General features: G+C 37.5%; 1 protein-coding gene across 1 annotated transcript in view; it reads right to left on the bottom strand.

Moving 5' to 3' along the window:
* Positions 1–13692, bottom strand: part of ANKS1B (ankyrin repeat and sterile alpha motif domain containing 1B) — a 455905-nt gene that overhangs the window by 299956 nt on the left and 142257 nt on the right. Inside the window, exon 11 of the mRNA XM_014963686.1 lies at positions 6229–6365. Coding sequence (XP_014819172.1) covers positions 6229–6365 — 137 coding nt within the window. The remainder of the gene's footprint in view (positions 1–6228; positions 6366–13692) is intronic.

Here is a 13692-nt window from a genome sequence, read left to right as displayed (position 1 = left end):
AGGGGGGGGGGGGGAATCAGTCCTGTGAGAAAATTCCAATCTTTTTTATTATAATTGATAGTCAGTTTTTCAGTAAAACAGAATTTCATGTCTGTTCCATTTTTAGTCACGCATAGACGAATTGCTAACCACAACTTAATGGCATTGACAGTATATCTTTCACTTCTTTGTATTCTTTTCTTTTCTTTTTTTTTCTAAGGGCTATTTAGAAACCTTATTTATCTGTTGGTTGGTTGTTTATTCATTTCGAAATCGTGAGAATGAGAAGGTATCAAACTGTGCAGTAGATTTGCATAGACACTTTAAAGGTGTCTATGCAAACAAACAAAAATATGTAGAGAGAGAATTTTTTGAAATATATCTCCATACCTAAAATCAAGGTCACTGACTGCTGTCAACTACCTTAAAGTGCTTGCAGCCTTAATGGATACAGACAACCTTGGAAAGACAACATAATGTAGGAAAAACCTCCAGACCAGGCACACTAACAACAAGAGCTACGCCTCCCCATCTGTGGACCATAGAATACATTTTTATTTTAGTGGGTTTTGGGAATGCTCAGCACCTTTAAGATCTTCATAAAATCATGTACACAGGGGTGGCTTTTACCTTGAAGATAATGGGTTTGATCCCCCACAAAATCACAACTCTCAGTAAAGTCTTTTTAAGTCTTATTTGTCTCTTTTGCTAAGCATGGACACTGCACATCATTGCACAAAAGTCAAGCACCAAAATATACCAGAAAAAAAAGTGTGCACCCTAACAGGAAGCAGAGCGTGCCTGCACAGTATTTCTCCATGGTGATTTTCCCAGTTATTCCCTGCCTGGCTGAGCATGCCGTAACTTGGGCTGAGCACAGAAAGCAGCTCATAGGAAAAAGAAGGTTCTTACACCCCAGCTGTCCTGTGATCTCATCACGGAAGTGAGTGGTGGGAACTTATTACAAAAGTGCGTTCTCCAGCCCTCCTTTTTATAATAAAATGTAACAAAGCAGATTTTCTTTTGTGTTGAAACCAAGTGCAATAGAGGCATCACAGAGTTCTTATGCATTTGTGCACTGGTGCAACAGCCTGCAGTGAGGATTTCACTGGTGTTCCCTGAGTTTGCAGAGACAGGCACATGCCAACTCAAGTGAAGTGTGACAAGGGATGAATTTCATTTGGGAAGAACAAAGGGTACTGCAGTAGGGTGCTGGCATAGGGGAGGAACCAGGGTTATTTTGCCACAGGGAAACAGTGCTACTGATCCACTTGAAAATGAATTTACAGAACTAATAGGATTTTCTGGAACTGTGATCTTCCAGAGCTGCCTCTAGGATGGTTTTTGTTTGTTTGTTTTTCTTCGAAGTAATTCCTCCACCTAACTGCAAAAAGGATGAGATATAATTTCCTTGAATGTAAATTACCATCATGTTTTAGGTCAACCAGAGAGGCTCTGGAGCAGGTATCTCCTGTGGCTGGTCTGTCCATTCATGTCCAGAGGTGTGGAACACCATGGTCCCTGTTTTTCCCTGTGCCTAGATGAACTACATCTACATAGTTATGCCGGCTCACTCTGCATGCACTAAATGGTGCTACATTAGGCAAGGCAAACCTGGTAGCCCAAGCAAGTGAGATAGGTCTGTCAGAGGCTACAGGATCCTGCAGGATTCTATTATTGTTTGCAGAAAAGTTAGACAATTTCCTTTGTCCTCTAACTTTTAAACTGCTATCTTCTATTACATTGCACATCCAAACCCACAAGAAAAAAACTCCATTATTAACAAATAGATTATTGTAGATCTTAGCAATAAAACCAGCAAGAATGAGATGATGAAATTCCATTACACCAGAAACACTGAAATTCTCTGTTCCTTTGTCTTTCTACCAGAAGACCTCTTTAAATCACTGAAACAACAGTCTTAGGGAGTTTGCTTATTCACATAAAATGGGGAAAATACTAATTTATGATAGTTAAAATCCAAGCTACTTTTAAAAAAATCCACATCTAGACATCAAAAGCTGTAGCTACATTTAGCCATTTGAAACGTATCTTAGAAAGACAAGAAGAGAGTATGTGAATGATGGATTACATTTAATAAGGAATGTAAAAGGTGAGAAATTCATTTTTATGTGAATTGGCCAATGATCCACTGGCAAAAGAAACAGTCTCTTAGGAAAAATGGTGCTCTTTATCTGTGTTTATAGTTTATTTGTTCAAATAGAGCTGGAAAAATAAATAAAGGAAAATCTTCTTAAATTGAGTAGCTAATATGAAAAATACATGAAGCATCACACGCAGCCTAACTTTGTTCATGCTTCAACCAGACCAAGAGCTATAGGAATTGTGGTAGAACAAGCTCAATTTTTCTATCACTTTCTAAAATTCCAGTCTGATAAGGTAAGCTGAATGTTACTAAGTTAAATTTGGAAGAGAGCCTAAAATTTCAGAGGGCTTTAGTTAACACATTAACCTACTTGGTCTCCTACCTAATGTCACTTTTTCCTCCCATGTGCTGTTACTATACTTCACAGCCTATATCTTTAACTTGAAACTGTATTACTTTCACAAAGTCATCACCAATCAGCAATTCATGAGCTAAAAACTTACTAAGACTTGTCCGGACAATCTGGAAAGAAATAATCAAGTGATTCAAAATCTGAACTAAATTCTGTTTCTTATCTGCATACACATAACTTTTCAACGAATCTTCTTTTTCAGAGACTGACCCTGTGAAAATCTGAAAACAAGACATGAATTTGCAAAATGCTAGATCACAGGTACAAGCAATAGCTAAGGTGCACAGATAAAAGAGCACACAGATCCCTGAATTACTGTTAAGTGTGCTAGCATCAGGACTGGAAGCAGTTGAGGTGGGTGGCACTGAACTTAATACTGCTTCTGAGATCTGAGTTAGTATCTCTTCAGAGTGCTGCACTGGGCCAGGGAGATACACCATTTCAGTTAAAACAAGCTTCAGCTGTAGTAATAGTACACTGAGTTGAATAATTAAGACATATCCAATGAGAGTTTTAGATAGGTTTTAGAGAGCAATGGGATCTCATAAGGGACAAGTGATAGGATCACAACAAACTGCAGGTTTCTCACCTCAAAGTTCATCATAATTAATTGAAGATAGGATAAATTTCCAGAAAAGCGAGTGAAAGGTTGAGGGAAAATAGAAATTTGCAGCCAGGTTTTGTGATGCCATGTTTTTAATAGAAGAAGAGGAATAATTAGGGCCAGGTCAAGAGAAAACTAGAAGACAAGTTTTGAGTGCGCTCTGAGGAATTCATTAACTGTCCATGACCCAGACCACTTGGATTTATACTTTCTATATGAGATTGTTCCTGTCTCACACTTCCCAGCTGTGGTACTTTCACCCCATGGGCTGCCAGTGCAGCATCACAGCCTCCCTCCTCTTCAGGGACCCCACATAGCAGGTGCAGCTGACAGGGTTCCCCACCAGCTGCATCTGGAACAGGAGAGAAGAGAGGCCACTATGCTGTGCTAAACCTCACGTTCATACAAATACCTCCCAAATCTGTCATGTGCTGAGGCATCCATATGCACTGCCATCATGTGACCGGACACATAGTCTTAGAAAGAAAAGGCCAAAGAAAACAGGAGGCAGAATGACCCCCACCTCTGCCTTCAAACCCAGCTCACTGGGTTTCTCTTCTTCCACTCTCTGCCACCACTTGCCCTCACTAGATTGGTGGGAGGAAGGAATCTTTGCTCCCCTCTGCTACTGCTTACACAGAAACACAGTATTTTTCTGCACTGTGTGTAAACTGTCATATGCATAACCCTCCAGGAAAGATAAGGAAGTCTATAAATGAAAACAAAAATATGAGTTGAAAGGCCAGGCTTCCCTGGAAGCTTATTCCATGCTACCAAAGTCTGCCTAGTGCAAAACTAGCTGCTGAAGAGCTTCCCATTCTCCCTTTCACTGGCACCTTCCTGTGTGGGATGCCCAAGACATATAAAAAGGGGAAAGGAGTGACAGTTGTTTTGGAAATTTACGTGATCCCTGGTTTAGATCTGTTTAAAATCTGTTTATTTGTAAAAAAAGTGCAAAGGGGCCCTGGGAGGTGACAGAAAATTAATTATTTTGCATGCATAGTGTAACACTATTCATTAGTTTTACATGAGTGGTGAGAGGTCAGTGAAGAATAGAATCCCATTGTGTTAACCTTCAAAGAGGTTGCCATGTAATTGAATGCAGCAGGCATAGAATAAAGGAATTAAATATGCAGGCAGAACTAACACTAATGGTTTGCAAACCTCACATTGCAAATATCTAAAACTTCTTTGTCTAAATTCTTGGGTTGAGATCTTGGGGGGAGGTGATTATGTAAGCAAGAAAAACAAAGAAAAGGAAGAATACTGAAGAAGTGTGCACAAAACACATACAGAAAGGAGAAGCATATTGGGATCTGAATGCTATAGTCTATCCAACTTCTTGTGTATTACACACAGATTTACAACATACGTTAAGCACTAGCCTACATGTGCCTTTCTGCTGTTGTTTTCGTTGTAGGAAGTATGCCACATGTAGGGCCACATGAGAGACATTTTAGCAAATGTGTTAAATTTCTGACCATATATGTTGCACAGTTAACTTTTGTTCTACAGAACGATGAGAATACTGGGAGTCAGTAAATGGTATGATTTAAATTTGAAAATCGGTCCCCAGAATCTGCTGAATCCATTCAGAGCTAACTAGCAGGAGAACATCACCATTCAGTGTTCTGGGTCCATCTGTTGGCAATATCATGATGGAAACAGCTTTTTAAATGCTATTTGCAATAAACTATCACACAACAGCTTGTTCCAACAATATTCCAATACCTTTCTGTTTGCTTGCCGCCTACTATAAAAAACAGCTTAGAGGGAAGGAGGCATTTCAGTACTATACCGATGTAAGGTGGGAGGGACAGAGAGACTACAGGAACAAGAAAAAAGGAAAAATAACTATAAAAAGAGAAAAGGAGAAGAAGCTGTTATTTTAGACCTCGTGCGATCTAGATTTAAACCAGGACATGGAACCAAACTACTGTAGTGTCACAAAGAGATTGTCTGCACCAGCTAGTCATTAGAATTTTTGTACATTGACAGTGTCAGCCATAGGAACTAGAGAGAAATGGCAGGTGCTCCTAGTAATTACCTTTAATTCTGCAAGGCCGCCTGAACTGTGTGCTGCAATGAGTACCGAAAGGAAGATCCACCTCCATCACTGTAACACACTCACTCGTGTGACACCAAAACGATCTGTTCTATATAATTCTTACCGAAATATAATATAACCATCATCTTACTTCTCAAGTAAAACAAATGCCAGCAACATACTGATGATAAAAAGCCTGCATCCAGTAGCATCAAAGTGGTTCACTTTGATGAGATCAGCTCAGCAACGAAGAACAGTTGGCTGCATTTGAACCCAGTAATTGGAAGGAGGGGAAGAGAAGTTCTTTTGGTTCACACCAAAAAAGTTTCAAAATTAGTCAATTCCGTGTGTACTGTCACAGCCAGCTTTGACACACCTAACGTCACACCTTTTCAAGCAGGGAACGAGATAATCCCCTGAGGTATCTTCTGACCTATGTTATACTTTGATCCTATGATTCTAAATAAACTCCTCTATGCTGATTACCTCTATACTACAAGATTTATTTATTTAAAGTATTTTATTTTAAAGGGCCACATTCCTTAAATAGTTTATAAGGGGCAATCAAGTTTTCCATGTGTTAAGCATCTTGTTTACCAAACACTATTAGAAATACATTTAGTTAGGAAGGATGAAAGCCAAGACGTAGCACTATATGAGAAAGTAAACTGAAGAAGGTGTGACACAGTATGGGACCATGTGAATGGAGATACAGAAAGAGGAAGGAAAAGCTGAAACAAGCAACAGGGAATTAATACTGATAAAAGCAGAATATAAACTTGGAAAAAAAAGTAGCAGTAAATAAAATTTTAAAATATTACATTCATGATTAACACCATTAATGTTATAAGAAAAATGTACTGATATCTCTCTGGACATTGTTGGGTTCTTTCATAAAATATTCTGTCTTCTCCTGCTATCAAGATTGCTTCCTAAGTACACAAAATACTTTATGTTCTATTTATCTGTCTTTCACCTATTCATATGTGTATAGTGACACATACCCTTAGAATAAACGCATCATAGCGTGCTTTTAAAATGAAAAGTACAACAAGAGGATGCTTATAGTGATCACCTACCTGAGGACGGATAACTTTCACTATGTTTTTAAGTGCAGTGTCTGGTGATGGAGGAGAGCAGTCAGGTGTTGGGCCTGTAGAACTGTTTCTATGGTTACCAGATCCTGGTGCAGTAATTGCTACCTGAGGTGCATTATCTGCGAATAAAAATAGCGTTTATGTGAACTTACAAATACTTCATACATTTTAAAATAAAAAAAATATTTTGAAAACAGAATGCTGCTCGGAACACTATTTCAATTTACAAAACTTGTTATAATTTTAATGTATTTGGTAAGGAACATATTGCATATCTACATTTATTTTGTCAGCTCATACATTTGTTCTAAGTCAAGGAAGGATATAGCACTCTCTTAATACCTAAATAAAATAAGGCATAAATCAAACACAAATATTTTACTTTTGTTACCATCAATTACCGATTGTGTATTCATGTATTATTGCTATAACAGGGGTGACTTAAAAGGGACCTTTTCAATGTAATTCGTATCTCATCCTAGAAAATCCTAACATGTAAACCCCAGTTCAACTAGATATATAAACACACACTTGGAGCACACTATTATCCACCAGTGACAACTCTCCTGGACACTGTGAGCGATGTAATGGATCAGTGAGGATCAATTGCATGAAAATGTACTCAGTTCCTTTGATAAAATTTCCATCCTCCATAGAGCTCTGCATTGCAGTAGCTACCTTTCCAGCAGTATCTCATGTAGATAATGTACAGCTGGCTTAAAAATGTCTCCATACCTGAAGGTACATGGGAAACTGCTGTTCAGACATATTTTGTGATGCTGTTAGCATTTTATGTCACTGTGAAGGACCATCAGAGAGACTTAAAATACTCTTACCTTCTATAAATGTTCTTAACGCTGTTTGAACAATGCAGAGTAAAGTCAGTGAAAATCAGGTCAGAGGATAGAGAGGACTATGAAATAAAGCACAGCTTCCCAGCTGTGATGGTAATCAAGCACCAGCACGACTTAGCAGGAGACCAAAAGCTCCACATTACTTCATGTCTTTAGAATTGTATTATTAAAGAAATGCTTTAGTTCAGATTCTGGGGAAAATGGCATTGACTGTGCATGGCTATGATGGTCTTTACAGTGTCTGTGAATTTACAGAGTACCTTTCTTTGTGGATCACAAAGACGTGTGCTCCATGTTCCTAAATGTGCTATAACACCTGCAGCTCTGCATTAAGACAATGATTACATTCAAATCTCATGTCCGTGGGCCTCAACTGACAGCCTGCAGAGTTCACAGGAGAAAGCCTATTTGTTTGTAATTGAGGGAGATCTCCAATATGTGCTTTCATTCTGTGGCCAAATTCACTCCAGAAAAAAAACAAAAAAACACACCTCCAAATAAACAAAAATAGCTCCACTGCTCTAAGATGGAGAATTTTTGCCTAACCAGCTTCTGCAGGAACATGCCTAAGCTCCTCCATCTGCAAAAGTTGCAAATGCCTCGGTGAAAGCAATAACAGAAGCTTCTTCCTCTCAGTCCTACTGACCTGAAAGAATTCTTGGAAGTGTAACAGAGATATCAAAGGGAAGGAAATACCCAGTTACATTAACATAGCTAACATAGGATAAAGAGGAATAGTTGCAAGAATGTAAACTTCAAGGCCTTCCCAACTTACAGATATTTTCACAGCATGGATGTTTCTAAGAGATACTCCTTGCAGAAACACCACATATCTGGATGAGGACTTAAAGTTTCTAGTCAAATATAGACCAAACCTGTCCTTCTATAGCAAACAGAAAAAGCCTGGAATGTTTCAGCAATACTGTTACACTTAACGAAAATGTAAACAAAAGTTTGTGTGTCAGTTTGGCAGACATCCAAAATGGAGACAACCTGTAGATAACCTCAGGTGTTACCTGACATCTGATAGACTGAACCCTGCCTGTCACAGAAACAGACAATTCAACTTTGTTGAAAAGTATCTCATCAGGACTCTATTAGGAGCACCTTAATTGACCTGAAAGTCTCATCCTTTTTCACTTTATGGACAGACTCATCAATAAATAATTATTAATGAACCTCCCTGACTGAGGAATCAGAGGCTTGCTTTAAGAGAGCCCTGCACTGTTTGTGGAGATACCAAACAAGGGACTATACTGCTGCCAGGACATGTGGCACCAGCTAGGAAGGTAAGAAGTAACTTCTAGAGCGAGAAATGTTCCATGTGAGTCTAGTTAAGTGTACTTAGTGCACTTATTTACATACTGGTGTGAGAAACAAACAGAATCTTCATGGTTGGAAAGGACCTCTGAGATCACCAAGTCCAACCATACACACACAAAAGACCCCCACAATCTCGGCCACTAGAGCATGCCCTGAAGTGCCACGTCTACACATATGTCTCTGACAAAGAGGTAAACCTATAAAGAACACAAACTCTCCAATACTTCAGCAGTCCCTGAGTTTCTGTCACACTTCTTTTGCTGTGAAGCCTGTGTGGGTGTGCTTAAGCACAGCTGCCCTTTAGCTCTTCAGAACATGAAAGTCTTGCAAGTGAAATCAGGAAGTCTTGCAGATGTGGAAGTATCTCAAAGATGCATCATGCAAAGAAAAGATAATTAGAAATACAGACTGGTGCTGATGGTAATGAATACAGCTTTCTGCCCACCTTTTCATTCTGTTCAAGGCCTTGTGGATAGTCACCTCAGCTTAGTTTACTCACACTTTAAATATCAGAAGAGGTTAACAGGGGGGTCAAGTTATAGGAGCAAGATTTTGGTCTTTCCACAGGAAAGACTTGTTGACTCTGTTCAATAAGATACTGAAGACTAGGTTTTGCCCCTAGATACAGTCCCACTCGAGAAGAATCAAACTGACTGGGAGTGACATTCTTGGAATGAAAAATTATTAGAAGATATTTATGAGGGGATGCAGGGCTGTTATACATCCCACTAGATGGGGCTGAGAAAAACTTCTCCAGCTACAGTGTGTGCATACAACTATAACCAATTCAGGAACATACTTAATAGGCAGCAATCTCAAAAAACAGTACAGTCTTTCTTTCCAAGCAAAATAAAGTGGTAACACAAAAAAGGATCATGCTTTTAGAACCTAAAAATAAAGCTTTACAGTAAAAACCCAAATAATTTTTCATTGAAACAAACATCCCAGAAAAAAATCCAGCTGCTCAATATTTCATGCCTTCACTGCTTTCTCAAGGGAATGAAGTGTCTGACATGTAATGGTTTCTTGTAAACAATTTCTTTATTGTGGACAGCTGTTTATTTTCACAGTAGGATCTTTCCATTAGGCAACCAATAATGATTTACTACCTGGGTCTGCTCCATCAGAGAGAGAATATCACCATCAAATTAGTTCCTGCAAGCAATTTGGGCAACTTCTCTGTTTATATATACAGTATTCATAGTTTCATTAAGGATAGATGTGAATATATTTTCTTTTGTAATTAAATCATATAATAATTATGGTTTCATTTTCTTTTCCCTTTCTTTGTTAAAAAAACTAAAGCAATTTTTTTTTCCCATTTAAGTAACCATAATGGTAACACTGTGAGCTTCAATGAAACATTTCATAGCAAAAAGGGCTTGGAAACTTGAGAACCTACCAAATTCACCAACAAAAATTAGTTCCTGTGCTGAGTTTCTGATAGGTGCTATAGATGGGGCCAACAGGGAAGTATTTATAGCCGTCATTCTCTTCTAGATCCTGGCTTAGGTTGCAATAAGCTAAGAGATGCTTCTCTACAACTCAGATAACGTGGGGCTCCTGGGATTTTGTGGCAGTTAAAAATTACTGAACTGCAGCATGCTTTAATAATATTTCTTCCTGTCTCCATCATATATAAGAAACTGTCACAAGGATTATGTAACTGAAGCTTATTCTGATTCTTAAAGCTGGTTATCGAGGACTTTCCGTCCTCCATTTCCTCTGTTTCAGGGAAAATGAAATAGAATAGGACAGGATAAAGAAAATATACTATGTTATGTCTTCTACGTCCAGAATAACCAAAATGATGTTTTTAAACGTTAGATAAACTCAGGTTTTGGATTAACTGGACTCTTCTAGTGTGGGCTGTAAAAATAGCTATGCTGATCTACCTCCTGGCAAATCTTACTAACTTGCTTTGTTTGTTGGTTGATTGATTGGCTTACAAGGTTTTAAAGGACAGAAAGTGTTATAATGTCATCGTGATCACACTTATCATTAACTATCTTATGGACATACAAAAAAAGATGGTGATCCTTAAATTTCTCACAGGATTAGACAGGTTTCCACATCTCTAATCTTAAAATTCTATTTGTTACTTTCCCCAGTTTTTTTAAGTATTTACAGACTCAGTATTTACAGCAATGGTCACACAAGTGACATACAGCTTGCCCATGCGTGTTAGTCTTCCTTATGCATTAAAAGACTGTAATTATAAATGATTACATCATTGCTTGGAAGTTGAAGCTCACATTGTTCCTACCACCATTTAAAAAAAATCTTTTTACTCTTAAGTCACACAAGCATTCTTTAAATTAGAGCTACACCCTTTGATTATGGACAGGTAGCTTGATTTCAGTTACACTAAAAGTATCAGTATTGAATCAAGTCCAGAAATCCAGAGTAGCTTTTTATGGGGCTATTGCAATGATTCCATATTTCACCAACAGTTATTTTATATATCCTTACAAGAAAATTATAAAAAGAAAGTTGAATGCCATTGAACAAGAACTAATTGTTTTTTTGAAATTTATGAATTTAAAAGTTTGAAGTCATTTAATATGGGGAATGTTTATTTTTTACAGCACCTTTTTATAAGATGATTAATAGAGGAAGGAAAAAGCAAGATAAACATCTCAAAATCTATTTTTCACCACATTGTCACATATAATACAATTGTGATAAAGCATGTGCTTAGTGTTCAGCTTTATTTATTATCCAGCTTGATATCACTGAAGCCTAATTAATATAAGCATGCAATTACCTTGTTCATAAAAATGTTTAACTATGAATGTAGACTAACCTCATGTTTCACACAAAAGATATATAAGAATTAACATCATAACCAATCCTTTCACAGGAAGAAAAGTTTGTCTACTATCACTGACATTATAAGTACTCAATGTTTCATTTGCAATGCAGTCTTTCAGTACAAAAAGAATTTCTGAATAAAATAAAAACTGGATTATGTAATGTGTTATATATGTCCAACTAACAGGACTGATTTTTGGAACCAAAATTCAAGGCCTAAAGTTAAACTTCTGTATTCATGTGTTAGTAACTAAAGTGCTTTCCAAAGAAGTGGGATTAATTTGTTCTCCATGTTTTGAGTGATTCAGAAATTGCTCTTCAGACTTGCAAGGTGGGTTTCTTGAAATATAGCTACATTTCAGTGAGCATGCTAAATTCTTCTTTGAGTCAATGAACGCCAGTTAAAACAGTATTAATTAGAATTTATAAGATATTCTATATTTAGATGTATTATATTGAAGAAATAGCAGGTCAGAGGAACACTTAATCGATTATACTATGCATTGCCTTTAAACAAAATCTATATAGCTAGCTCAGACACTTCTATTGCAGACAAATAGGGCAAGATTGAACTGCCAAAGCATGGTTACCTAATGCCATCTCAGGGCTCTCAGGGAATTCAAGGCATCTGCAAGAGGTTTGCAGGAACTGTGGAATTTCAATGCCCAAGCATCAGCTTGGGACACCCAAAAGCATTTCAAATGTCAATAGACATCTATGTACGGGCAACTGAATCAAGACCCTGAAATTACGAGGAACAAATTCCGGTCTTAAAACCTGTAACCCTTGTTTCCTAAAAATATTTGTGAAAATGATACTTAATTTGTTTCTACCATTATGGTAAAAAAATATAGTAAGCTTTTTTCCTGAAGTTTACAGGATAACAGGAGGTCAACAAAAGAGGGGAGTGCAAGGAGCTCCTATTCATGCATACAGTGACTGCTTGACACTTCTAAAGATCAGTCAGATTTGAGTTTGGAGAGAGCAAAATGAAAGTGATATTGCCTTCTTTTTGTACATTATAAGAGCAAATTGCGATGTTACTTTTCTGTTATCATACATTAGATGTCAAACAAAAACATAAAAATGTTAACTGTTTAACTGAAACTATAAAAAAAAAAATCATGCACTGGGAACTCTGCCTTTTACTGTGCTGTGTGACATCAGTGGTCAGGTAGTGGATGATTGTCTTCTTTCATATGGTACGTTGCACAGAGAAAAATGTCCTTATGGGTAGTAATGCACCATATGACCACATACCACATCTAATGATATGTATAAATAAATATACTCAATTCTAAAACTTTTGAAAATATAATACTAGACATGAACAAAATACTTAAAGCACAAAGCCTACTCATTATTACCTTGTAGAGCTTTGTACTATAACCTCAGGGGCTGGATAGATTTCTACACGGCAACTCTGGGAGAAAGAAAAGGGATGGAAAATGAATGTGCACATATATACATATGCATAAATATATATAGATACACCTGGATACATATATAGACAACAACTTCAAAGGCACCCTGTTACTGGTAAATAACTTCCTTTTATTTCTCGAGCTTTGCTCAGCATGGAAGATTTCATGCAGTTTCAAACTACTTGAAGGTAAGCCAAAATCCTGCATCTGTTTTGGACACCCCAGCATCAGGATAACACAAAAATGTGAATAGAGCTCCAGATGGTTTGGGGTTGCCTGGTATCAAATGCTTTCTAGTGTGGTATCAAGGCAGACCTAAGTTTGATCGGTTACAGCAGACTCAATTTGCTAGACTAGGAGAAAACTACTACAGAAACACTGATCCAGTCTGGCAATTTCTACAGGCTGGATCCGTGTGATAAAAATGTGATGTCTCCTATAAGTGGTGGACCCATTGCAAATATTCACAGCAATTGCATACAGTAAATTCTCAGGCTGCAGTTCATTCAGAAATCCAGGTAAAAATTACAAATTCTCCTATTTTGTCAGGCAGATAACAAAACCAGTCATGTTATATAGTAGCCCCAGTTGAAAGACTAGACAATTATCCATAGTATGGAACTCAGCTTTAAAATTGTTCTATCTTGACTAAATCCCCAAAGCAAATCTCTCCTACATGACTATTCATCATGGCATAAATCTAGGAACTACAGACAAGGACAATCATGTATTTCAGGATTTCAAGGAATGAATATTGCAAGAGACATTTCAAAAGAGCAGATGGAATAGTGAATAATGGAATCAGTAGGTAGCTACACTGGATACATAGAGAGAACGGTTGGACTAAACTGTTTGAATTTGCTCTTTTGAATTTGTTTTGTTTCCCACACACTTAAACCTGAATAACCATTGTTCTGAGTAGGATTGTAAATATATATCTGCAACTGTCTTGTTGAAAGCACTTGAAGCTGTAACTGGCCCAATCTTGGATGTAGCAGCTATTTCAGGATTGTGTTTGGAATTAATTACCA

The sequence above is a fragment of the Calidris pugnax genome, unplaced genomic scaffold (genome assembly GCF_001431845.1).
Source record: "Calidris pugnax isolate Ruff unplaced genomic scaffold, ASM143184v1 scaffold44, whole genome shotgun sequence".
Classification (NCBI taxonomy): domain Eukaryota; kingdom Metazoa; phylum Chordata; class Aves; order Charadriiformes; family Scolopacidae; genus Calidris; species Calidris pugnax.
The sequence above is the reverse complement of the archived record's forward strand: the minus strand, read 5'-3'. Positions and strand labels throughout refer to the sequence as shown.